We start from the raw sequence: 27,294 nt of genomic DNA on the forward strand, positions 1-27,294 counted from the left end.
AAAAAAATAAGAATTGAAGTTACATATGTATTCTATAGTGGTAAGAGAGCATGTGGTTTAAATTTGGTCAAAAACGTACTTAAAATGAAGGATGAATCGAAGAAATACGGAAATCATGCAAAATTGATGAACTAAATTGAAAAATAGAAAATTTGCTATCAAAAAAGTGGAATTGAAAGTACATATGTATTATATGATGGTTTAGGAGCATGTGGTTCAAATTTGGTAAAAAATTGTCTTAAAATGAAGAAGGAATTGAAGGAATAGGAAATCAGGACCAAATCAAAAAATTTGTCGAAATACTCAACCAAATTTTTGATTTTTCGAGTTACTCGAAATTTTAAAATTTAAACTCAACTCGAACTCGAAAACAAAATTGATAATTTCAATTGACTTGAATAACTCGAAATTGAAAAAAACTTGATTTTTTGATCGAGTCGAGTTTTGCTCACTCATAATATGAGTTGGACATTAATATATTAAAACACGATCCCAAAATCTCAAACTACTATCATATCTCAATTAGTATGTTAACGTTCAACTAAGACGACCGTCAATTTTTTTACTGAAAATGACGAGTTTGGAACATATGAATAGTCGAGTGACAAATTTGTAACTTTTAATACTAGAGGGACTCAACAAAACAAACATCATATAATCAAAGGACCATTTTTTAACTTTTAATAATTGAAAGACTCAACAAATAAACATTATATTATTGGAGGATCTACTCCCACATAGTTCAATCCTAACTTCACGCACATCCAACCTTATAGTTGGCGCCGCCTCACGGCAACTGTCTATCCCATTGCCCTTCTCTCCATTTTGCTGCCGTAGATGGTGAAGCTATTTCTCAACGATTCCCTGTTGCGTTGATTGACTGTAATTTGGTGCCACAAAATTCGTCGACTAGCTTGCTTTAACGTGACCAACTCACTCGGAAGTGAGGAAAAGGTGTTTTTGTGCACTGTTTCAACCTTTATCGAAGGTGAACAAACGATTTGACCACACAACCACATGTCCACAATTACATTGATAAGAGCTTCATCTTAATACATTCATTTAATGAACTATTAAAAGATAACTAGACTTACACCACATGAAACCATATTTTTTTAAAGTCCCTATTCTCTCTGTTTTTTAGCATTTGGCCCTCAACGTTTTATTTTAGGACAAAAAGTCCCTCATTGAATAGAAAATATTAGTTAACAAACTATTAATGCTCTAAAATAAGAGTATTTTTTATCCTAAAATGAAATATTGAGAGCTTAAATGCTCTAGAAAAAAATAATAGTCAAAGTGACTAATTAGTCAAACGTTAGGATTATTTTACCTTAAAATGAAATATTAGGAGTCAAAATACTCTACAGAATAAAATTAGGATCAAAATGATCATTTTAATAAATATTGAAGGCTAATTTTGACATTATACCTACAAAATTTATCTAACATAATTTGTATATATTTTTTAATTTAAAAATATAATACTATAAATATCTATAATCAATCTAAAAATATATCAACTATACTAATATAACTTTTTAAATATAATTTATATATAGCTTTATTTAAATTATATACTAATTCTTTTATATTTTGCGATGGCTATGGCCCACCCCTAGATACGTCCCTGATTGTATCCTTATTGATCTTATTACGTGTTCAAACTTATTCATTTTTACTTATGTTACCTATCATCTTTACTTTTATGAATTACGAGTATTATAGTAGACTAGAAGTGTACCATTAAATTTTGTAAAACTCAATGATTAGATGTCTCTGTTTATAAGTTAATAGTTTGTACTTGTTCAAGGACCATCGTAATAGGATTCCAACATTGTCGTATCTAAGAACTAATTACTTTAGAGGTATACGTATCCATAAGTCCCTTATTTGTGTATGTGGTCCGTAAACTTTATTGATATTGTATTATTTTAATTTACATCAACAAATATTGTATAACTGTCGTGATTGTCGTATTTTGGTAGGTCAACATTGTATATTTTTCTGGTCACATAACATGTATTTTGAACTATAACATAAAGGAATTTTAATTTAATGATTTCTTTAACAACCTAAATGTGACATTTTAGATAGATGATATAATAATTAGATTTGGACTGTTACAATGACTTTCATAAATAATTTTAAAATATGGTATACTTGGATAAATTAATCATTATTACATATTATAATGAATTGTTGTACGAATCAAGAGACTCTAATAATTAAGGGATTATCATTTATTTTAAATAAATACTAATTTATATCACCTAAATTAAAAATAATAATAATGAATTGTCTGTTATGTACGGAGGGCGGAATACAATTTCAGACCCTCCTTTACTGTTTTTATTTAAAAACAAATTAAATTCAAATTTAATTTTTATCAATTTTCTGTGGTTTGGGCTAGGTACTGGGTTTCGTCAATTTTGTTTAGCCGATACTCAAACGCCCATTATAACGAAAAGAAACGAGTTCATGATCCGGTCCAGCACATATAGGAATCGGGCCCTCAGTTAATCGAATTCGCATCCAATGGTTTCGGGATCGGTTTAGATCAAAGCAACCGGCGAGCGATTTAATAATTAATACTCCAGCTTCGAACATTTGGGAACGTTTCTGGTGATTTAGGGTTTGGCTACAGAGAGTGATAAGAGAGATGGGAGGAGGCCATGGAGGGAGTACAACTTACAAAGGTGTAACTTTGCATCACCCAAAGAGATGGCATGCCGTCACCGGCAAAGGCTTGTGCGCCGTCATGTGGTAATATTTTATTACTTTGAATTAATCTATAGTGATTTGTCATCAATCGGCATTTATCGAATGATTCTGTTGAGCTAAGACGTGTTGAATTGGTGAAATTTCAATTTCAATTTGAATAGTTGAATATAGAATTCATCGATATGCATTGAAAGTGAAATTTTAAGGGAACTGGGGGTTTTGCTGAAATTTTTGCAGTGAAGGCTTGAATTCGATCAAATTAATTGATTCTCAGAGGATCTTATGTCTTAGAATTTATCTTGTTTTTCTGGTTAGGTTGTTGTTCGAACCTTTTCATTAACGATCATGGGTATTGATGGTTGTGTGTTGCTTTTAATATTTTGTCACTATATTATCCTTCGGATTCATAGACGATGTAGTAAGTTAAGTTTCTCGCAAACAATAAATATTATACCGAAACGCTGGTGGATTTTCTTAAGTTTCTCGAAATCTGGCATGTTTCAGGTTCTGGATTTTGTACAGGGCTAAGCAAGATGGTCCTGTTGTATTGGTAAGAAGTTCCTCGTTTCAGCTGTCTTCATGATCAATCCTTATTAACTTGCTTTCAATCCTGGACTGACTTTGTCGCTCTTAGGGTTGGCGACACCCTTGGGAAGGCCATGACGATCATTAGGTACTGTTTTTCTTTTTATGTGACCTCTTGGCATGACTTGTTGAGTTTCGATTTTGCATGGTTTTGCATTTTTTATGAGAGGTTAATTGAAAACAACTAGAAGAGAGGTCATTTATTCTTTGATGCTTGAAAGCTTACTTTCTCCTGTACCATGAGTTATTATGAAACTCCAATTTGGTGTTACATTAAGATTTAGTGCTTTATGTCGAAATAACTTTAAGGCTTTATGGTCTGCTATACTGGGTTAATGTCATTTGCATGCGTATGCGTAAGCAAAAAAGGATCATCACTAGTACAATAATAGAGAAGAGATAAACTGAGGATTAGCATTGTTATTATCAAATATTCAAGTATTCCTCAATTAGGAAGTTAAAGTTCATCTCTTCTGACATTTAACGGCCATATCTTTTGTCAATCGGTTAGTAGGCCTTAGGAAGTTAAAATTCATCTCCTCCAACGATTAAGGTCATATCTTTTGTCACCTCATTTGTTTGTTGGAAATTATAATGTGCACATAGTTTGCTGCTTAACTCATCTAAGTGCGTGCTTAGGTAATATCTATATTCATGTTGTGGCATGAAAAAGAAAACTTTGTTTTCCATTGCAGTGATTATTGGCAATGTTTTAGCAGCAGCCGGTGGAAGAATATCGGATTATAGGTTGCTGTTGCAGATGCTGTTAAAAATGTCTAAAGTTCTTTAGTTTCAATAAAGTGATTGTGAAGAAAGATTGTAAGCATAATAAGATAAATAAACGGAACGTCATTTCAACATTGGGTTTTGTTGTTTCTAAGCATGGATTCTTGTTAATGTATGTGTTGCTTGTGCACTCCTATGCTCAGCAGAATTATTATTTGATGAATTTACAGTAGTGTTTTTTAACTTTACAAGTACGATTCAGTGGTCATAATCTGTTGTAGAGTGAAAATAGCATCATCGTCAATCTATTAAATAATTATCCTTGATAATTATAGGGTGAAGTATACAAATATATAGGGTAAAGTATACAAATAATCCCTCGACTATAGGATGATGTTTTGTTGAGTCCCCTAACTATTAAAAGTTACAAAGTGGTCCCCGATTATAGAATACTATTTTATCAAGTCCAATGACTATTAAAAATTACAAAATGATCAATTGACTATTAATATGTTCCAAACTTGTCTTTTTCTGTTAAAAAATAATAGCCGTATGAGTTGGGTGTTAACATAATGATTAGGATATGATATAATCATATTTTAATTATGTCTATTGGTGTCATTGTTATTTTCAAGCATTGGTTCGATGATATAAAGTTTCAAACACTTGTTCGATGTTACGCTATAAAGGAGTGTTGATACTCAAAATATAGCTCAAACGGTTCTGAGATCATTTTTTTATCATATCTCAGTTAATATGTTAATGTCTAACTCAAATGATCATAAATCTTTTAATGGAAAAGGATGATCTTAGAACATATGAATAATTGGTGATTATTTTGTAACTTTTAATAGTTGGAGATTCAACAAAACAACATCCTATAGTTGAAGAATCATTTATAACTTTTAAATAGTCGATGGATTCAATAAAGCAACATCCTATAATCGATGGACTATTTGTGTACTTTATCCATAATTATATATATAGTGCTTTTTATCTTGGGTAAATTATGAATTCCATCACTCAATTTTCTTCTCACTTATATTTTGGTCTGTAAAGTATAAAAAGATTAATATACTTGATTTTTTTATAAGCAAAAAGATTAATATTCTATCTTTAAATACTTAACAATGTATTATTGAACATTTTTTTATAAAAGTTATAAAGTGGTCTCAAAACTTTCTTTATTTTTTGTGAAAGAATCATTGGTTTCAAACTCCTTTTGATTTCTTGATGACGAGGCATCTTCTTTCAAAACCCAACGTTCGGGATATGGAGGAGGAAGCAAGTTGTATATCTTGATTCCACTTTAATCAAATAGAGGATATTATAGATCAAAGTGATTTAGGATTTTACGAGTTTTAGGTTTGGGGTTGAATTTTTTGTGTTTTAACGTGATTTTGATAAAAATTAAAATGATGAAGTGGTATGAGACGATGAGATGAGTTCGTCAATACCTTGAGTAGTCGAAGACAACGTCGTAGAATGGTAGTTGCAGTGTCGACGTGAGATAAGAATGAAATTGTAAATTGTAATATTTGAAGGAAGAATAAAATAAAAAAATGTTATGGATGACATTTGAATATCATGTCAATAAAAATCATTTCACATCAACATACAATTGTCATGTTACCCTTTTATTATTATTTAATCCTCAACTGATTGGAATAAAAGTAAATTAAAAGTTTAATGAGTAATTTTTTTTAATTTTAATGATCAAAATAAGAATGAAAAGAAAGTTTAGTGATGAAATTTATAGTTTAACCTATATTTCACTATGAGAGAAAGAATGATCAACATACATTGCATTTATTGAGTAACCCGGTACCATATTTATCCATAAATGTCATGTAGTTTTAAGACATGGATTACAATTTCACTATGAGAGAAATATTTAATTTCTTTAGATAAATGAAATCCTCTCAACAATATATAATGGTCAAATTTTATGAATATATAGAATGTTATTCTTTGTAGAGGTCTCGAGTTTGAACAGTTGCGTCTGCATGATGTGTGCGTGTCATCAATAGTTTATGAAAGTTCTGAACAAATATTACTTTGTAATCACTCTAGACTAATTTAAAAAATAATCAAATTTCATCATTAATCATTATATTAAGTCTAAGCTATTAATTAATTTTATATGCTTGAATTTGATTGATTGTAGTTTTATCGATGGATATAAATTAAATCTGCAATTTACATATAACAGAGATATTAATAATAAGGTTTAACAGTTAAATACCAATAATTAGGACTGCGATATCTTATTGAAAAAGAAGCAAAGAATACAGCAGCTTTTGGTTTATTCAAATACTAAACCAAATTAGCATAACAATTAATCAGTGAAGAATTTGCCAATTGAAAGTGAAAAAAATGAAAAAGTTATGTATATATAGTGTATGGTGATTAATTAGTTGGTAAATATGTTAAGAAGTAAAACTCTAGTCTGTATCAAACATCTGAACATACACTCTATCTCAGCTTCAAGATCCTCAATCGTTATTTCCACTGCCTGCAATCGTTTATTCGCGCCTTGAACCTCCAGTTCATCACTTATATCGTAAAACCTCCGGCAACTCGATCGCATGAACTTCGATCCAAAATACCCTTTACACGATTTTCGTTCCAGCCATGGAATCGAAACGAGGGGAAGAAGTGACTCCACAACGGAGATGGCAGTTACTCTCACTTCTTGTAACACATCTATAACCATCGACAAGTTATTGTCGATGGGTGTTACGATGTCGTTAGCTATAGGTTTGTTTTTCATCCCTTTTAGTGATTGCAAACACTTGAGAGTATCTTTCTTTAGCTTCTTCGAGTACTGGTTGTAAACCGATATCTTGGTTCTGATATCGGACTCGTCGGTGCTTACTCGACGCAAGGTGAATTGTAGGTTTTGAACGTGGTCCTTGACGAGCAAGAGAATGTCTCGGGAGATGCCGCATGCATCCAACATCCTCAGAGACGATTCGGACACTTGATGAACCCATTTCTCTTGACCCCGGTGAACGAGTGCTCGCTTGATTATCGGCGAGTGAAGGAGGTCGTTAGCGGAGTTATGTAAGTCCCTTAGAGCATCGAAATTCAGGTTCGCCATTGTCGAAAACAAAGAGGAGAATTCGAGTGAAGGGTTAGGGCTGATGAAGGGGCTATGGAAGGCCAATAACACATGAACCTGGCTTTATATTGACTCTGTTAAGGGCAACTTATCCTACATTAGATCTCAGATCCGTGGGAAAAGGCGTACGAAGTCTCCTTCAGAGTGCGGGCGTGGGACAATTGGTAACAGCTAAGGGACCAAATTTGTCTGCGGGAACCTTCCGCTGAAGATATCGAAAATGTTCTTTATATTATTCCTAAACTCGCACGGATATATATAAAATTTTATGTTAAAGATTAATATATAAAATTTTAGAAAGAACAAAAATATAAATAAAATATATAAAATTTTAGAAGATGTGATCACTCTGTTAATACCTCTCGATTTATCCCTATATATTCCGATATAACATTTCTAATATAGATATAATATATATATATTCGAGTTTGCGTTACATAAGATTTGGATGCCAGCTTGTGTTAAATTGTCAAAAGGCACAAGAGACAAGATGTTGCCGAAGTGATAATGTCTTTTGTTTGCTTCTTTTCTGGTAATCAACTGTGTGTGTTTTGTGTGAAGGCAACATTAAATCTGATATATAAATATTTTTTATATATATAAAGATTTCAACACTCTCGGTGGGGGAATTTCCAAGAAAGTTTTGTGAAGGTTACTTTATATATATTTATAAAAATATAAAAAGCTTATTGTAGTTTATTAACCAATAACCATAGTTTCTTGGCGATCTATCTAAACTCGTAAACCCCTGCTTCTGCATGCGCCATGCAAGACGACGACTCTTCATTTGTAAAAGATCGCATACGTCAATTAAGCCCTACAAATCGGAGAGCAAACTACTCCGAAATGGAAAAAGTCACGTACATCATCCGGCCATGAAAATTTAAATTTTCATATATTTAAGATATAATTTTATTGATAATTTACTTTTATCTTCTAGAATATTATAAATTTGCACGTAGTATAAAATCTCATGTCTATCCATAAGTCTACTCTTAAAAAAATTATCTTCAAAGACTCCCTTGAAGCCCTCTCAAAGACCATGACTCCTGCGCACTAATGCATGGTGAGTGGAGGTAATCGTCTCCCAAATATTTTTAAATTCTTTTATATTTTAGATTTTTTTTGTGTTTTTTTACTAATTATATGTTTTAACACCTAAATTTTTTTTAGTTTGTTTTCCCCTTTAAATTTTTTTAGTTTGTAGTATAAAAGATAAAGATGTATGGAGATCGCAAATAGTAGCATCTTTAAAGAGTGAGTATATTACAGATAACCTAACATAACAAGAAGATTAGAGATAAGAGCATTGGGGTACGCACTCCTCGACAACGTTTTACACAAAATTTCTTTATAGACCATTTGTTAAATATTTATAAGTGAAAAACAAATAATGTAAGATCAACGTAGAATAAGACACACGTAATAAGAGACAACATTATAATTTTTGTGAAAAATGTGTTTCATACCAAACATATGCAATTATCCCTAGACAACCTGCAAAATATTTGAATATGGACATCAACCCATGTCTATTTGCAAAATGGGGTGAGGGATAAATTTACTATGATCTTTTCCTCTCACATGGAAAAAGAAATATTTGGTGGTTGCATACTACTATTTTACAAAATGGATTGAAACTGATCCTATCGTTTTTGTTACATTTTGGAGCATGAAAAACTTCATATGGAAAATTTCCCTTTGCAGATTCGACTTACCCTAAGAAATAGTGGTAGACAATGACACATAATTTGTGGTTACTAAATACTCATCACCTCCTGAAAATTTTAAATTATCATATATCTTAGATATTTTTTATATTTTCTATTGATAATTTTTTTATCCCCTAAAATTTTATAAGTTCGTATTTCTCTAATATAAAATCATGTGTCCGTCTTTAACTACGGTCATTGTTATTAGTTGTCGTTAAGAAATAATGATGTGACATGTTAAATTCTCCTTCCTCAAAAAATATCATTATTTTTCAAATCGACAATCACCACAAAGATTAATTTTTCGATAGACAAAATGATCGTCAGTCAATCCCAACAATGAGAAGGTCATGCTTGATCAAAAGATTAATGAAGTTTAGTTTCAAGTTTATTGTACTGTTAACAATGATGAATTATAAAGTTTTAATTTTTAGTTTTGGATCATCACCTCTCCGTCGTCATTTCTATCACTATTTATGGTTTCTTTGATAAAAAATTCATCAATTACTCTTCTTTTTTCTTTCTTTTTTTATTTCAAATTGATCGAAAAATCTTTTAATCCCTTCAGATTTCAATCAAAATTAAACACTAAAACTTTTCAATATGCCACTATGAATCAATATGAGGATTTGAGTTCATCACATAATCAAGTCCAAAGTTAGGGATGCAATGTTTGAGAAGGAAAAGGTGACAAGTCACCAAGGCTCAATGGCTACACTTCATTTTTTTTCCAAATGTGCATGGTCTGTTGTTAAAGATGAACCTTTTTGCAGTAACTCAACATCTCTGTTACTTTGTGCCTTTAATAACAACCACTCTTGTCCTTGGGCCTAAAATTCAAGATTCTGAGCACGTGGCTAATTTTTGGCCCATACTTTGTTAGAGTTGTATAAGCTCTGGGTCAGTGGGCCTTGTTCAGCTTAATTCCTCGTTTGATTAAGGAATCATTCCCAAGTATAGATTTGTGGATTAGAAGAGTAAGATTATAATGAAAAGGAGCGGATAATACGATGAATACGTAGCCACAACCCCAGCAACAATGAAGTCCACGGCGTTGCTTAATCCAACACACTCAAATGAGAATCCTCAAAACTCAATTCCTCCACGCCATTTGATTTCATAACAAAAGACTATTAATACCATACCACTTGGCTGTAGGTGTAGTAACAGAAACCGATAGCTTAATCTCTGATATTTGCCATCAATGGCGAACTCATTGCTTTCTTCAAATTTCTTCGGTACCCAACTTTTACTCTCTCCCCCAACTACAAAAACCACTAGAAAATTGCAAGTAACTCGGTCTATCCTCAACAAGAAACAGACTGTCAAAACCCTTCAATCTCATGCCACTCTTGCTGCCTTACTGTTCTCTTCGGTTGCCCCACAAGCGCTCGCCGTTGATAACGCACCGCCTACACCTCCTCCGGTGATTGAAGCCCAGCCAACGAAGCCGAGCCCGTCGAACCAGTCACCCTTTGCGCAAAATCTCCTCTTGACTGCTCCCAAGCCTCAATCTCAATCCTCGGATCTTCCAGAAGGTAGCCAATGGAGGTACAGCGAATTCTTGAACGCGGTCAAGAAGGGGAAAGTGGAGAGGGTCAGATTTAGCAAAGACGGTTCTGCTCTCCAACTCACCGCCGTCGATGGCCGTAGAGCCACCGTGATTGTCCCTAATGACCCTGACCTCATCGACATATTGGCAATGAACGGCGTCGATATTTCGGTATCCGAGGGTGATTCCGGTAACGGGCTTTTCAATTTTATTGGGAATTTGCTTTTCCCTTTCCTTGCTTTCGCCGGATTGTTCTTCCTCTTCCGTCGGGCTCAAGGTGGTCCAGGTGGCCCCGGCGGGATTGGAGGACCCATGGATTTCGGACGATCCAAATCCAAGTTCCAGGAAGTGCCGGAGACTGGTGTTACCTTCGCTGATGTCGCCGGAGCTGACCAGGCAAAATTGGAACTCCAAGAGGTTGTCGATTTCTTGAAGAACCCAGACAAGTACACGACTTTAGGAGCTAAAATCCCGAAAGGGTGTTTATTAGTTGGCCCTCCTGGTACCGGAAAGACTCTATTGGCGAGAGCAGTAGCAGGAGAAGCCGGGGTACCGTTTTTCTCATGCGCTGCTTCAGAGTTTGTGGAGTTGTTCGTCGGTGTAGGTGCTTCCAGAGTAAGGGATTTATTCGATAAGGCGAAATCGAAGGCGCCTTGCATTGTATTCATTGATGAGATTGATGCTGTTGGGAGACAAAGAGGAGCTGGTCTTGGAGGTGGAAATGATGAGAGAGAGCAAACAATCAATCAGTTGTTGACTGAGATGGATGGGTTTTCGGGCAATTCAGGTGTCATTGTGTTGGCTGCAACTAACAGACCCGATGTTCTCGATGCCGCTTTGTTGCGGCCTGGTAGGTTTGACAGACAGGTTACAGTCGATAGACCTGATGTCGCTGGGAGAGTGAAGATTCTCCAGGTTAGTCATTTCAATGCATTTGGTATATTTTTGTAAGATGAATGCTTGCACTTGGAAAACAACGTTATAGTAGTAACGTTATAGCGAAGTTGCAATTCCGTTTCCATTAGAAAGTGAAATAGATTGTCATTAGCTTTCCTATTAAACTTGCCGGTATTGCAGCTTGTGGCGATATTTAATTTCTACTACATTGATTTTTCTCAAATATGGTGTTGCCTTCAATTTCATCGTTGAGTTGCTCATCCTTGAGCCTTTCATTGACACTAGGTGCACTCGAGAGGAAAGGCACTTGCGAAGGATGTTGACTTTGAAAAGATCTCGAGGAGGACCCCAGGTTTCACCGGAGCTGATTTGCAGAACCTGATGAATGAAGCTGCCATTCTTGCAGCAAGGCGTGAGCTTAAGGAAATAAGCAAAGATGAAATATCTGATGCTTTGGAGAGGATCATTGCTGGACCTGAGAAGAAAAATACTGTCGTCTCTGATGAGAAGAAAAAATTGGTTGCCTATCACGGTGCGCATTGGTTCCCCGGTTGCTGCTTTGCCTATGATTTGATACTGGGTATTTGACTTTCTGTATGCACTTCAATCCACAGAGGCCGGCCATGCTTTAGTTGGTGCACTTATGCCTGAATATGATCCCGTAGCCAAGATTTCTATCATCCCTCGCGGTCAAGCTGGCGGACTTACCTTTTTCGCTCCAAGTGAAGAGAGGCTTGAATCTGGCCTCTATAGCCGAAGCTACCTAGAGAACCAGATGGCCGTTGCACTTGGTGGAAGGTTAGTTTTCTCGAGTTTTATTTGTCTTAAACAATTGGACTGAGATGAATTCTCGAGCCCTTTTTAGTGTCGGATGAGATAGGATGGTTAGATAAGATTCATAAATATATCTAGATCCTATTTAATAGACGTGATTCGAACAGCGTACAGTGGCGCTTGCATCTTTCCATTCAATTTGTCTTGTAACTTTATTCTAGGAGCTTTTCTCTATAACTTGTGCAGGATTGCCGAAGAAGTAATTTTCGGTGAGGAAAATGTGACAACAGGAGCTTCGAACGACTTTATGCAAGTCTCACGAGTAGCAAGGCAGATGGTTGAAAGATTTGGATTCAGCAAAAAGATTGGACAGGTTGCGATTGGTGGAGGTGGTGGCAATCCTTTCTTAGGTCAACAGGTGATGTTCTTCAATTTATTATTACAAATGTTGTATCTATATATCCTGCGGACTATGTAATCTGACTCGTAAATTCGATTCGATTCTTAGATGTCCTCTCAAAAAGACTACTCCATGGCAACCGCCGATGTGGTGGATGCAGAGGTAAGGGATCTAGCAGAGACTGCATACAGTAGGGCAAAGGAGATAATCACAACCCACATTGACATTTTACACAAGCTTGCACAACTTCTGATAGAGAAAGAAACTGTTGATGGAGAAGAGTTCATGAGCCTCTTCATTGATGGAAAAGCTGAGCTGTATGTTTCTTAGATCGTATATTATATACGATTGAGTCCTTGTACGACTGTGACAATCAAATGTTGAAAAATTTTGTACAATTCTTAAACTTTGCATACCTCTCCTCACCGTAAATCAAAATCCGAAAATATTGTACACTTAAGTATGTTCGACTTGACTCCTCCTTGTATGTACGGTGGTACCAACCAAACTAAAAAACTCAGCTCTTGTACCACATACAATGGAAATTACTTCAGCGTGTTCTGCAATTATTAGGCTCTTTATAAGCTTGCCTGCAATCGATAGCAAGCTTCTCCATTGCCATGAAAATCTGGTTTAGACCATATGGGTAACTATTTGCATACCTTGTATCACTGCGATGTGCGGTGTATATGGTAGGACATTGCTGCTGTCTTCCCTTGCCAACCTCATAGTCTTCTTCACTCGGCTTGCATTAACTTCTGCATCCTTTGCCCCTCTTTTCCAACATCTTTCATTTCCTTTCCCTTCCATGTCCTTATCGGATCTGCATTATGCTGTTCCACCACTTGGTTTACGCTCATTACAAGTCCATCTTCGCTTTATCCAATTCCTTCTCCGAGATTTTATCTTTATCCATGGCTTCCAACCGCCTGTTAAGGATCACAAACACAAGGGGTGCTCCACCTCTACCGGGAGATAAAGATGACGCACCGTCTGCTGTTTCGTCGGGTTCATATACGAGACATCTTTGAGCCAACCATTCAACTTTGATCCTCGTATTTACCAATAATCATTCAACTTGAACAAAAGGGCAAAGTGAATTTCAAAAGCAATTGACCCATACCTTGACTTCGCAGTTTCCTCAGAACTGAAGATAGATTCTGTGAACTAACAGTTTCATCATTCTCCATTGAACTAACCTTCTTTTTCTACAGTAACGACTCTGTCTCCGGTAATTTGAAGATATGAAATATCTTCGTTGAACCTGCATTATCAAAAACCATCAGGATTGTGTAACTGAAAATCAAAAACCCACTTTTAAGTTAAACATCTTTATTATAATCAATTGACATGTGAAGCATGTTTAATTTGTACATTATACATGATAGCAGTGGATTCAAAATTTTAAAAATAGGATTTAAAATTTTAATATTCTTTAAAAAAATGTTAAGCAACTTTTTTGTTTTTTCACTTCCTTTTAACCCATCAAACTAAATTTAATAAATTTTCTAAGATAATGGTTATGCACTTACTATCTTGTAGGACTTGGTGCTTCCGGCCATGTATCTTATACATTAATAAATAGAAAATACAGAAAAAAATATTCTTACGTGAAATTGTATTATGTAGACATTTATTTGAGCCTCTATATGAGTTACATAAGAGTTATGTGTTGAGCACATGCACATAAAGTGCGTGTTGAAAATGAAATCTAGTCAAAAAGCATTAAATGCATCGAAAGACAACAAATTTTGTTGAAATTTACTAATGGGATAATCTCAATTTTAGTCATTATAATTTAGGTATTTATAAATTAATCCTTAAAGCTTCAATAAATACCTTAGCTCATTTAGCTTCAAAACCATCCCAAAGCATTCTAGCTTTCTTCAATACTAGAGAAAATTTATAAAGTTTCTTGAGAGTTGTTTTCTCCTTTTTATCAAGAGAGAATTATCATTGTTTTCTCCTTGGTAGATCGAGAGAGGTTGTAATTCTTATTTTCTCATAGTGAAATTCTTCTACCGTTGCCCGTGGTTTTTACTATATTATTTAGGGTTTTCTACGTAAATTTGTGTCTTCTTTATCTTCATTTTATTTTCTCAAATTATCAGTTGCGATTTTGCTCTATCCGATAGTCGTCTTCGCAACATTATGTACGAGTTTGTTATGGAAACATGAATTAAAATGTTAATCTCATATATGTACACATTATAAAAACTCGACAAGTGTAATATAAATTCCGTAAATATAATTGACATGCTATAAAAACTCTTGTACTGCAGTGTATTTTCCTACTCTACGTTAATATTTCTTCGTACTCTGCGCTATAGTGTTGTTTGCTTCACTCGCTTATAGTCTTGTACCCAAATATATTCACCGTGCAATATATTTCTTTAAAGCAACATAACCGCTACATCTTAACACCTTTCTTTTTTCAGCTCTGCAACGAACCCTTATCGAATTTTGATTAGCTGAAAACGTTCAACTCTGTTATTTTTTAAGCTTGTAATAAAAAAGACAAACAAAGATTCCAGCTCCAAACTTCCAAATTAAACCCTAATTATTACATGAATTCAAAGCTCCTTATTTATAAGAGTTAATTGCATCATATGTCCCCAAACTATGACCCTCCTTTCAAATTGATCCTTAAACTTTCAAATATTCTAATTTCATCCTAAAATTATGACTCATTTTCCATTAGTGCACAACTTTTGAACATTCTAATTCCATCCAAAACTATGACTCTCAATCTAAATTGGTCCCCAAACTTTTTTAATCTTCCAATTTCATCCCCAATTCATCCAAATATGTAATTAGTTTCAACCATAGATTGACCCAAATTTTTTTTTTTCAAGCATATATTAATATAATTTAGCCTAACGATTTTATTAACAATGGATGTGATTAGTATATACATATAATTTTGGATGAAATTTAAATGTTCAAAAAGTTTGGAGACATATTTAGAAGGAAGATCATAGTTGAGGGATGAAACTGAAATGTTTAAAATTTTGAGGACTAATCTAGAATGATAGTCATAATTTATGGGTAAAAATTAAAATATTTAAAAGCTTTAGAACCAATTTATAATAATGTCATTAGTAAAGGACATGTGATCCAGTTAACTCTATATTTAATATCACGAACGGGATTAATTCACATCTTCCCAGTAGACAATGAGATGATTTCAACATAATTGAGAGCAACTAAGGGACCACAAATTAATGACGTCTATGGCTATCTCTCAAATAATTTGCTTTTGCAGGGTGCCCAAAACGCATTGTGAGCTCAAATCTGCTGTCAATGGCGGTGGCGGTGGCGGTGGAGAATCCTAAATCTGTATTCTAAGGCAAGTTGAAGCAACCTCCAATAATTTGCAGCATTATCTTGAGGCAAAACTGATCATGAATGAATGATTATTTTCAATTATAGGTTTTGCTAAAAATGTGTTTCAAATACATTTTTTTTAAATTATTATATGTATAATTTAATTTTAAAATGAATTGAATCGTATATTATTGCATTTAATATAGTTAAATTATATTTTTATTTGACGTATTAAACGTGCATGGCTTACTCCCAAGTATATCTCTCCTGGTTGACAATAATTAAGAAGCGAAGAGAAGGAGCTACCACGTTACAATGTCTCACTGCCGGCCACGTGCAACCGAAAATAACTTCTACAGATTCACTGGACAGAAATAGATATTTGGAAAGAAAAATTAAAGATTTAGTGATAATATTAGATTAATTAAGGAAATAGGGATGTTTTTATAGTATGGATAAAATTGTCGATAATTAAAAGTAATTTTATGATTTTTTTCTTTTTTATATTTAAGATTAGGATGAAAGAATATTAAAAGTGAAATTTTATCAAAATGATTATAACAAAATAGAATAATAAATTTAAGAAAGTTGTCCAAAATTCACTAGATGTTGATTTATGAAAAATTCATATTTTAGTTCTTCATTTTTTTTTATAATTTTATGTCAAAATATAAAAAATGATATAAAATTATTCAACAACCACTAACGACTTTATTTCAATTACTACAAAACATCTCTATTTTCTTAAATAATTCAATATTATCTTGAAATATCTGATTTTCTCTCCTAACATCCATTTCCCCTAATTTAACATTTTTTAATTTATTTGTATTTTTTGGATTAATAGTTGCCAAAACAATATTATACCAAATGAATAGTAAGATTGAAAAAAGATAAAGAGCTTTATTGGAAGACCAAAATTTACAAAAATAAATAAATAAATTACTGACTGTACACCATAAGAAAAATCTCTATGCAAGCACTTTTGGACAACAAATTTTCACAAATTTAGTTACTTTCTACCGGAGAAAAACATAGAAGTAAATTGCATCTCTATTTTGTATTTTGTTTACTTTATCCCTTTCTTCCTTCTATTTGGTGAGAGTATTGAGCAGTGAAACCCTAGTTTTTATCAAACTCCTGAAAGCTTTTTCACTGCCATTTTCAACATCGGATAAACACCGTTCCAGTTCTTGCATTCTGTTCAAAACCATCCTCAATTCATCGTCTTCCTTTTCTACCAAACCCCACATGTCGGCTTCACCGATTTGTTGGAATTCTTTGATACTTTCCTCGACCCTAACTTTCGTGGCATTCTTCTTCAACGTCAGCCCCATCCACGACGATTTTCTCAGCAAAACGACGTCGAAATCCCGTTGAAAATAGCCACTGAAATTAAAACAGTGATTTCAACGACGTCGCTGATGACACCGGCCAGCTCGGTGTCTGCGATAGAAACCAAAGCCGGCCCGGAAAACGAGTACGGCCAGACAGATCGAATTGACGACACGAGTTTAGCGATCTCTTTAGCCATCTTCTTGCGACTTTTCAAATACACGGCGATCTTAGAATCGTCTTTCCTCCTCATAGCCATCCTCGCGGCGAGTTGTTCTTCTTTGAGTGCCAACAACGACGATTGGAAGATCCCGTAAACGTCGACGAAACGCAAGAAATCTTCGAGGAGCTTCTCGACCCATTCACGCTTATGGCTCAACAGTTCACTCGTTTGAGGGAGCTGAAGAAGATCATGCAGAGATTCATGCACGTCCTTTAAACGAACCAAACCATCACAAAGCCAAGCCGAGGTCCGATTCTCCGGATTCCAAGACCATGCTTTGAGCTCAGTGATTTCATCTCTGAGTTGGGAAATCAAGGGGTGTGATCTACACGGAAGAGAGATGGATCTAAAGTGGTGAGAAATCGGCGGCTTAGTGGACGGTTTAGGGCTTTGTTAGGGAAAGAAAGTGAACGCCGGAAAACGCCAACCATATTTTCTGATTGAATAGTTTTGAAAACTGGCTGTCTTTGCTTTAGAGTTGTGTGGTTTGAGAAGGAAATGTGAGGTATATAAAGGAAGGAGAAACAAGGCGCACGAGGGGGTGGATTAGAGGGGGACTGGATCCGCGAATAAATATTAGGTGTTGCAGCCATTAAACTAAAGTAATCAGACATGGGTTTAGGGTTTGTAAACAGACGCGCTTATGGGTTCCATTTCCTCTGAAGAAGAGACACCACCTGGGTTGACACTCTGGCAGCTCAGTCAATAAGGGCAAAATCAGCCTATTAATGAATTGGGAAAAAAAACTTGAAATATTGGTTGTCAAGTTAATTTTCTCAAATATTATGTACAGTACCTGATGCCGGAGGTGTTTTTTCCAAAAAAAAAAAAAAAACGATCTAACACCGGTCAGATTATATTTTCTGATTTAAGACACGTAGCAGTAAAGCGCACCCTCTGTCCCGCGTTATATGTTGATTTGGCGCCACATGGGGTATAGCGCTCCCCATGTACCGCTCTATACGCTGACATGGGTTACACGTGTGTATAGCACGCTCCCTGATCCGCGCTATACGCCACGTAGAGGTATAGTGCGGATCAGGGGCAGCACTATACGCCGTACCAGAATTATATTTAACGTGGTCCCTGGTCCGCACTATATCTTTTCTGAATAATTACATATAGCGCGGTGCAGGTACCACGCATTAAATGGTTATAAATACCCTTCTTCTTCTGTTAAGTTTCTCACATCTCATGGCATCTCTCCTCTCAACTTATAAATTAATACAACAATTTCGTCAACGAGTAATAATTCAGGCAATCTTCTCATAAGTTCGTGCGATTTTTCGTTATAAGGTAATTTTGTTATAATTTTTTAATTATACTTATTGTTTATTATCATTATTTGAAAAATTATTATACTAATTATTTTCAATTAATTTTTATATTTGTAAAATTGAAAAACGGGAGCATACGTCGAAATAATTTTGCGGTACAAGTAATAATATAATATTATATTATTTAAATTATTTACGTTGATGTGTAAAAAAATTATTGTGTTATATTTTCGTTCATATATAATTTATTTAATCAGGTTTGTTTCAGTTATTTTTTTGCAGATATACTATTGCCGCACTTTTAAACTCAAAGAATGACGCGACTTTCAGCTATTGTTTATTATGATGGTGAAATTCGAGAATATGAAACCGGCGTTGTTTTCGTATCAAATGAGCGTGTTAAAATATCATTCAAGAGAAACATAACTCTTGAGGAGCTGATAACGAAGATTTCGAGGAAGATTCATGTTGGAAGTAGTAGAAGAATGTCATCGTTGCAGTACAGATTTCCAACATTATTGTTGCCATTAACTTATACATCGTTCGAACTTTCGAACAATGATGGTTGAAGCTCAAAGTAATTATTCAGACGTCGCTATTGAGATGTATGTACATTTTGTTCAAGTGTGTGTTGTTCGGGGTTAATCATTAAGCTCCCACTATGGGCTGGCTGAACAAGTTGATCAAGTTGACAGCCCGACTACAGTAATTTGTAATGATTTTAATGCCATAATGGGGAGACATTCATCTGCAACTCCTTATGATATGTACCGATGTGGGTCCACGAACAATTCGTATGGCAACACCGCGTCCAGTTCAAGGGGAAGACATTCATCTGCAAATTTCTTTAACCTTAATATGGAGATGTCATCGACGCAACAATCTGTGCAGTTTCCATTTGACATGATGGCTTCAAGCTCCAGGGGAGGCATTCGACTGCGAGCTTTTTCGATCTTAATGTCGATATGCCTTATAGTTCAAGGGGAAGACATACAAGTAGTAGGTTCTTCGACCTAAATATGGAGAGCATGGAGGAACCATCATCTCCACCAGAAGAACCGCTTCGTGATCCTGGTGCGGATGATGCTGAGACTGGATTATTCATTCACCCAGAATCACCGCAATTCAACTCCGATGATGATGATGTAGATGAAGTTCCAGGAAATGTGACATAAACTGACCCTCCTGCACACATGTATGAAGCTGATTATGGTGCAATGTACGGGCCAGAATTTGCGGATATGCCTCATCTCGGTGACTATGGATATTACTCATCAATAAATAATGGTGAGTTATCTTTAGGCATGGAGTTTTCAAGCAAAGAAGAAGCGATGATGGCTATAAAAAATTACAATATCCGTAATTCTGTTCAGTCCAGAGTCAACCGATCGACGACCGAAAAATATGTATGCTATTTTGCCCGACGCGAAAACGGATGCAATTGGATGGTTCGCGTATCGAAAATAAAGAGGAAAAACAACATATGTGAACTAACAATATACAACGGTCCTCACACATGTTGTGCTGGAGAGGTCAACCAAGATCATCCCAACTTGGACTCTGAAATGATATGCCAAGACATCATGCCCATGGTAAAAGCAAGCTCTCATATAGCTGTTGTAGTGTTGATTTCAGCTATACAATCGCAATATGGGTACACTGTCTCCTATAAAAAAGCTTGGTTGGCAAAACAAAATGCCATTGTCAAACTTCATGGTGAATGAGATGCATCTTACAACGAACTTCCAGGTTGGTTTAGGCTGGTGCGGACGTTGAATCCTGTGATAATTGTGGACTTCAAAACCTCCTATGCATACCATAATGATCGAGTTCTTCGCGATCGAAGCCAATTCTACCGGGTTTTTTGGAGTTACCCACAGTGCATTAATGTTGTCAAATACTGCAAGCCTGTGGTCCAGATCGACGGGACTTTCTTGTATGGAAAATACAAGCAAATTTTACTATTGGCAGTTGTCCAAGATGGCAATCACAACATTCTTCCAGTTGCTTTTGCTCTTGTCGAAGGAGAAGATACAGATTCTTGGGCTTTTTTCCTCCAAAATTTACGTGCACATGTTATCACGAGGGAAAACATCTATGTCATTTCAGATCGTGGAGCTGGGATCAAAGCAGCAATGGAGTCTTTGGGTCCAATGTGGCAACCACCCTTTGTCCAACATAGGTATTGTCTCCGACACATTGCTACGAACTATCATGGAAGGTACAAGAAGAATGATGAGCGTCAATTAATTGTGCGCATGGGTAAGTGAAAGCAAGTTAGTAAGTTATACATTTTTTTTATAATTTTAATTTTGCAAAGAAAGCAAGTTAGTAAGTTATACATTTTTTGATCAGGTTACGAACTACTTCCTCGAACTTTTGAATCAATGCTTCAAGATTTGCGGGCGAAGAACGAGGAAGGATACGATTACATCAGCCTCATCGATAAAGAAATATGGACGAACGCATATGATGGTGGATATCGATATGGAAACATGACGTCCAACTTGGCTGAGGCAATCAATTCAACCTTAAAGGGTGCACGTCACTTACTTGAAGCGGCTTTGGTAAAAACTATATATTTTTGTTTGGGGGCGTTTTTTGCGAAGCTCGGGGGATAAGCTCAAACCTGGATGCAAGGCGGTCATGTCTATCACCCTAGATTAGTTGCAGATCTACATATAAAAAAATTGTTGCATCAAATGGAATGTCTGTAACAAGCTTCTCTAGAAGGCATCAAATGTTTCGTGTCACAGAGTTGCTGCGACCTCTTTAAGGGATTGAAGCTGTGTCGTTAAGAGTAAATCTAAGGGACAGAACGTGCGACTGCGGGTTTTTTCAAGTTCTGAAGTATCGATGCTCTCATGTGATAGTTGTTTGCTCGCACACACGTCAATACTATAACCATTTTGTGGATCCCGTATACCTACTATCTGAAGTTTTTAAGGTATATGAATTTGAGTTTCCCCCCATAGGTAATGACAAAGACCCTGATGAGGTTCAAGATTGGCTTCCGATTGTATCAAATCCGAGTTTATTGAGGGAGCGTGGTCGTCCAAAATCCAATCGAATTCATTGCGATATGGATATTCGAGAAAGATCTAGACAAGATAGAAGATGTGGGAATTGTAGAAACCCAGGACACACGAGAAAAACATGTCCACTTCTGTTGTCATCAAGGAACAATTGATGAGGAAATGATGTATTTGTTTATCAAATAATAATTCTTGTACTTTAATTTGCCTTTACTGCAAGTTAATGATAACCAAATTGATATTTGAATATAATTTTAAATACAACAAACTTACAATAAGTATTAAATGATAACCAAATTACAATAACTGAGATTAAATGGTAATAAACAAAATTAACTGAAATACATTAAAAAAAAGTCCAACAAATTTAATAAAATAAAGTAAGTATTAAATGAGAAATAATAAAAAATTACAATTTAACAGAATAGAGTAAATACAAATATAATAAAAAAAATCTATCGATGTCTACGACGTGAATGTGTTCCGCAGGGCGGTGGCTGTCGATCTCGAGGAGGATTTCTTCGTATCACTGGTTCCGACTCCTCGCTGTCATTATCATCACCATCGTCGTCGTCGTCGTCCTGAGCAGATACATTAGGTTGATGAGGAGCTGATGACAATGAAGCACCTCCATAGAATAAGGACCTTGGAGGTGTATGACTGACTATCCCACCGGCCTGCGAAAACTGGGAAAACCCAGACATCGCTGATTGTGAAAACTATACAGGAGGTGTATGTGCTGCGGCCATGGGTGATGAGGCTGAACCCACCAAATATCCAACATATGAACCCCAAGTTGGATCTACAAATATATACCCATAATAGCCTCCAGGAGGGGTCATCTGTGATGGTGGCGGCGGCGGGGTCATAAAACCAGGTGAAGACGGCGGCGGCGGCATCTGGTAATGGAAAGGTGATGGCGGCATCATATATGGCTGCGACATCATAAATGGCTGCGGTGGCTGCTGTGAAGGTCCTGCTGGTACAGTTGAGGATGAACCGAGAGCACCTGCTCTCCGTCCACGAGTCGAGAGACGATGGTGCTGTGTAAGATCACGTCTCTGTCGACGTCGCAGAAAGGTCTGCCCTCGTGCATCCTCGGGAAGCAGAAACGGTTTCCTGTTACTGTTGAACCACTCATAATAACCGTCAGCATACATCAAGAAGTCAGTAAAAATGGGCTCTCTACGGGGAAGGCGCCGATGTCCATCCTCCCACAACACGACCCACTCATGATGCCTCACCAGCCAATATGTATCTGTCTTGCCACGTCTACCTAAGTTATGCAACTCATCCATATTACGATGTGCTTCCAGAATTGGTTGAAAACAACCAAACTGCCGGAGCACGCGATCAATGGAGTGCCACTCGACGGTCGCATAACAGATCAGAGGGACCATCACCATCCAAACATCTGATAGACCTCTCAACTCAGGTGGGATCACCGCCCTCACATCATCAGTAGAATATGACACCCATTCAAACTAAAACAAATAATATATAATTTTTTATTAAAATAATAATCTAATTATATAACTATAATCTAAAATCGATTTTTAAACATTAAAATTCATACATGTGTGCCCGCCTTCTGATCGATTAGCACCCTAATATTTTTCTAAATCATCAGGTAGCTCCTGATGAATTTTCATATTAGTAGACCACCTATTCAAGGAAAAAAAATTATTATACGTTGTATAAAATTATTAATATACAAAACCAGTTTTATAATTACCTCAGAAGTAGTGGAAATATGAATGGGTTCTTCACAACGAGACATAAAAATGGCAATCGATACCATGCCCAAGACTGCAGCAGTAGGAGACATCCGCCGATAGCATTACGCCTGTTGTTCTACGGGAGTGGTTGACCCATTTGTAGATATTCGTTTCTGGTCAACTGGAAATATAGAACCAATTTTGTTTATCAGAGATTCAAAATAACTGGCTACTTGCAGTGGAATTCCATGGATGCATTCATGGCAACCGGACACGACAGATAATGCTATGAACAACTTGCCTGCAACTGCTCAACTACACATCATACTTTAAATTCATAACATTTTGTTAATGAGAAAAGATGTGTTTGTAGTGGTTTTTTTTACTGTTAAACTTTTTTGTTTAAGTAAAAAATCGTAACCAGTTATTTAATGGAGGTAAAATAAAAAACATACGAACTCAAGACGACGATGAATAATAGTTGAGAGAGAAAAAACTTGAAAGAGAGAAGTTTTTTTCTTTTTACTCTTGCATTGTGTCTTGTATACTTACTCGTAGTGTCAAGTTTATTGTTATTATGTCTCTATTTGTAGGTTGATAGACTCAATAGATCTAGCTCTGAGACGGTAGATCTGGCTTTGACAGATCATGTAAACCCACAAATGGTCACGTCAAAAGATTGTAGCCAATTAAAGGATATGAAACTTCATAAGCTTCTAAGAACTCTAGAGGCTTCGATCCATAGAGGAGTGATAATGGAGACACGACTTACGGAGGAGGTTTAACTTGTCTATAGTTGTGTCAGAAGATTACAATCAACCAGAAGATGTGAAACTCTGAAGACTTCTAGAAACTCCAAATACTTTGATCAAAGAAAAAGTATAACAAAATTGCAATTTGCAGAGAAGATTCGAAGGAGATACAACACTTTAAACATTTAAGCGAATTGTACATCTTATTTGTATACACACACGTACAAAAATACACACACCCATTTATATTTTTATATCTTTTTTATGATATAAATCATGAAATTTTTTAATCGGATATGTATGTCTATGAACGGATGCATAACTTTATTCTAGGAGGCAATTTATAAAATTTTGAAGACGAACGAATTTATAAAATTTTATGGGTGAAAATAAATTATTAATAGAAAATACACATAAAAAATCTAAAATAAAAAAAAAGTTTAAAAATTTTAATGGACGATTCCTTGTATGTGCCAACATACAAATGGATGTTTTTTGAGGTAATTCATTTGTAGGAGGGACCAACGAGTGCTTGATCATTTACTCTCATCTAAGAAATATTGCCATTGACTCAGACCGCGTGCATGCTGCGATGGAGATGATAAGAAGGCATCTTCACCAAAAGCTAACGAACAAAACTCGTCACGTTTTAAATATTCTTCCCAACATGCGGGATTTAGGAGTAAGAATCCACCTCACAACTAATATGGGCATTATCATTCACATGAAAGCTATTCAGAATTTGGTGATGTTTGTCGCTTTACGTCACATTGTTACTATACATTATTCTCATAGTTTTTTTTAGTTTAAATCTATTTAAGTGCATTAGCCTCTCATAAGTTAAGGATAACAATTTAATAAAAATAATTACGTTAAATTATTTTTTATAAATAATATTGATGTGATATATTATCATATTAGTATTTCATCTCACATTGTTATGTTATGCAAGTTTCTCGTATTAATTATTAGTCAATTAATGATTTCTACTAAAAATATTTTTTTTGACAAAAATTGAAATATTAAGACTAAAATACTTCCAAAATATATATATAAAAAATAAAAAATTAAAAAATATTTAATTAAATATTAAGCTAGAAAAATTGTCTAGGTCTTGACAGCTTTTCTTTTTGTAACAGTTGGTTTTAAAATGAAACATCCCTGGAGTACAAAGTCCCAACCAAAGAAACCCACGGACTATTAGACTGACCCATTTTCTCAAGGATGGCAATGGGCGATATATGTGCCTCAGAAACAAAATTTCAATTATGGCCCAAAACATCATAAAACTTATGGCTAGCCTTGTAATTTGCAATGTATGCAAATGGATGAAGTGGTTGCCTCCTCCAAACGCCACGCAGTTTACAAAATAACACGTGCCCGCTCGGTCTTCGAGACGCAGGCCAAAAAACAAGATGGACCAGAGAGATGCAATAAAATATGAATGCAAGGGAAGTGGATGAGGATCACATCGTCTCAAACTCGGTTGAAATTGTCAAATTGTTGTTTGATTAATGATGGAGAAGAAAAGTGCACCGGAGGAAGGAAAAGGAAAACAGCCGACGGCGGCGACTAAGCAGAGTCATCATCAGCCTCCTAATATTTCACCCATGTATCCAGTGACACACGATGCTTACGGTGGCGGAATGTACGGAACCGAGCAGGGACAGGCGAAGAAACCGGAAAAGCCGCCGGCCAGCGAGACCCAAGGTGCTGATGGACCGGATGAGGGCAGGAAGGAGCCCAAACACAAAGCTCCACCGTCATCCGGTGATCGAGACATTGATATCACCGGGCAATCTTATATCCAGTAAAATGGTCTGTTTTCCAGTGTACTTTCAGGCTTTTTGTTATAATAGAAAGTGTTAGGATATATGCTAAGCCTGTTTAATAATGAGATTAGTAGTAAGATCAAGAACATGAATGATTGATTATGGCATGAACATTAATATGTATATTGGTGAAAGGATTGTCATGTTTTTAATCAATTTATTCCGTACAAGAGAACCCTCCTTAGTTCCAATTAATAAAAACTATCCAATAAAAGTTATCCATGTAATTTAATACTATAACTCATGCATTAAATAACGGTTTTTGCTGTAACTCTAAAAACCCACTCTAACTCCAACTCTAACTCGTCTTTTCAAACTTCAAAAATGTTTACTATTACGGAAATATACCCCTAAACTAATTATTAAGCTTTAAACAATCATTATTGTTTCATCTTCAACCCCGCTCTACAGATCTCCTTCAGTCCTAGTATTCGATTAAATAATTCTAAATATACAAGTACTCAATACATGGTTAGTCTATATACTTAAAAGGTAACGTAATAATCAATTTACATAATAATGTTGCTAATATTTGATTAAATTATTATTATATTATTAAAGTATTTTAATTTTAATATTTTATTTGGGATAAAAAATATCGACATTTTGATTCATTTTTGAAAAATTTTGACTTTAAACTTTTCATTTTAATATTGAAAATCCATAACTTTCGTCTAAATAATGACGTCTCCCAACATTACAAAAAGAGAAAATCGGATTAGAAGATTAACTTCGTAATGGATATGTATATAGAGAAAGTCGGGATTAAATATTAAAAAGATAAAGATTTATTAAATATTTAAATTTAAAAATTGAGAGAGACAAAATTTTTATTTAACTAATAAAGATATTATTATATAAAAAACTGAAGGTCATAGTCTTGACTGACGGATCTTCGTCAGGGTCAAGAGAAGCCTTGACCTCCGCTACTTTTTTAATTATTAATTAATATGAAAAATATTTTTTCAAACTAAATAAATTATATATATGAAAAATAAAAAATACTTTAATCCCTATCTTAATAAATTACTGATTTCGACCCCGATAATCCTTCCCACCCAGGAAGTAATTTATTTATATTTAATCTAAATTAATATATATTATTATATAAAATTAAAAGAACAAAAATATAAATAATAAAGATAAAAGGCTGGCCCATTGTAAAACGTGTAAATTTAATATAAGTTGAGACTTGAGAGGAATAAAGTTGGGAAAAGTAAAAACGTTGGATGCGCGTAACTTTTCAGCTGGGGGGGGGGAGAACAATTTACCAATTCAAAATGTTTCATGAAATCCAATTC

General features: G+C 35.1%; 5 protein-coding genes across 5 annotated transcripts; 3 read left to right on the forward strand and 2 right to left on the reverse strand.

Annotated features, from left to right (window-relative positions):
- The first annotated feature begins 2,573 nt into the window (after positions 1-2,573).
- LOC120160380 (NADH dehydrogenase [ubiquinone] 1 beta subcomplex subunit 2) lies at positions 2,574-4,225 on the forward strand. Its single transcript, XM_039170798.1, has 4 exons — positions 2,574-2,766; positions 3,229-3,274; positions 3,359-3,397; positions 4,005-4,225. The coding sequence occupies exons 1-3, from the start codon at positions 2,663-2,665 to the stop codon at positions 3,395-3,397; spliced, it is 189 nt and encodes a 62-aa protein (XP_039026729.1). The 5' UTR covers positions 2,574-2,662; the 3' UTR covers positions 4,005-4,225.
- A 2,223-nt stretch (positions 4,226-6,448) lies between these two features.
- On the reverse strand, positions 6,449-7,138 carry LOC120160173. Its single transcript, XM_039170597.1, has one exon. The coding sequence runs from the start codon at positions 7,136-7,138 to the stop codon at positions 6,449-6,451; it is 690 nt and encodes a 229-aa protein (XP_039026528.1).
- Positions 7,139-10,075: 2,937 nt separating this feature from the next.
- LOC120160288 (ATP-dependent zinc metalloprotease FTSH, chloroplastic) lies at positions 10,076-12,907 on the forward strand. The gene is made up of 5 exons (XM_039170702.1): positions 10,076-11,338; positions 11,606-11,852; positions 11,935-12,118; positions 12,341-12,512; positions 12,603-12,907. The coding sequence occupies exons 1-5, from the start codon at positions 10,076-10,078 to the stop codon at positions 12,822-12,824; spliced, it is 2,088 nt and encodes a 695-aa protein (XP_039026633.1). The 3' UTR covers positions 12,825-12,907.
- A 4,265-nt stretch (positions 12,908-17,172) lies between these two features.
- LOC120160174 lies at positions 17,173-17,675 on the reverse strand. The gene is made up of 2 exons (XM_039170598.1): positions 17,607-17,675; positions 17,173-17,556 (listed from the first exon to the last, which is right to left on the reverse strand). Exons 1-2 carry the CDS (start codon positions 17,673-17,675, stop codon positions 17,173-17,175), a joined length of 453 nt encoding a protein of 150 aa, XP_039026529.1.
- Positions 17,676-25,647: 7,972 nt separating this feature from the next.
- LOC120160314 lies at positions 25,648-25,976 on the forward strand. The gene has a single exon (XM_039170737.1). The coding sequence runs from the start codon at positions 25,676-25,678 to the stop codon at positions 25,973-25,975; it is 300 nt and encodes a 99-aa protein (XP_039026668.1). The 5' UTR covers positions 25,648-25,675; the 3' UTR covers position 25,976.
- The last annotated feature ends 1,318 nt before the right edge of the window (positions 25,977-27,294 follow it).

This window comes from Hibiscus syriacus, unplaced genomic scaffold (genome assembly GCF_006381635.1).
Source record: "Hibiscus syriacus cultivar Baekdansim isolate YM2019G1 unplaced genomic scaffold, ASM638163v2 tig00111392_pilon, whole genome shotgun sequence".
Classification (NCBI taxonomy): Eukaryota; Viridiplantae; Streptophyta; class Magnoliopsida; order Malvales; family Malvaceae; genus Hibiscus; species Hibiscus syriacus.

Coding starts and splice junctions, on each gene's coding strand:
- LOC120160380 (XM_039170798.1), top strand. CDS start 2,663: ATGGGAGGAGGCCATGGAGGGAGTACAACTTACAAAGGTGTAACTTTG. Junction 2,767..3,228: donor GGCTTGTGCGCCGTCATGTG/GTAATATTTTAT, acceptor GGCATGTTTCAG/GTTCTGGATTTTGTACAGGG. Junction 3,275..3,358: donor AAGATGGTCCTGTTGTATTG/GTAAGAAGTTCC, acceptor TGTCGCTCTTAG/GGTTGGCGACACCCTTGGGA.
- LOC120160173 (XM_039170597.1), bottom strand. CDS start 7,138: ATGGCGAACCTGAATTTCGATGCTCTAAGGGACTTACATAACTCCGCT.
- LOC120160288 (XM_039170702.1), top strand. CDS start 10,076: ATGGCGAACTCATTGCTTTCTTCAAATTTCTTCGGTACCCAACTTTTA. Junction 11,339..11,605: donor GGAGAGTGAAGATTCTCCAG/GTTAGTCATTTC, acceptor CATTGACACTAG/GTGCACTCGAGAGGAAAGGC. Junction 12,513..12,602: donor ATCCTTTCTTAGGTCAACAG/GTGATGTTCTTC, acceptor TTCGATTCTTAG/ATGTCCTCTCAAAAAGACTA.
- LOC120160174 (XM_039170598.1), bottom strand. CDS start 17,675: ATGAAATCACTGAGCTCAAAGCATGGTCTTGGAATCCGGAGAATCGGA. Junction 17,557..17,606: donor CTCGGCTTGGCTTTGTGATG/GTTTGGTTCGTT, acceptor GATCTTCTTCAG/CTCCCTCAAACGAGTGAACT.
- LOC120160314 (XM_039170737.1), top strand. CDS start 25,676: ATGATGGAGAAGAAAAGTGCACCGGAGGAAGGAAAAGGAAAACAGCCG.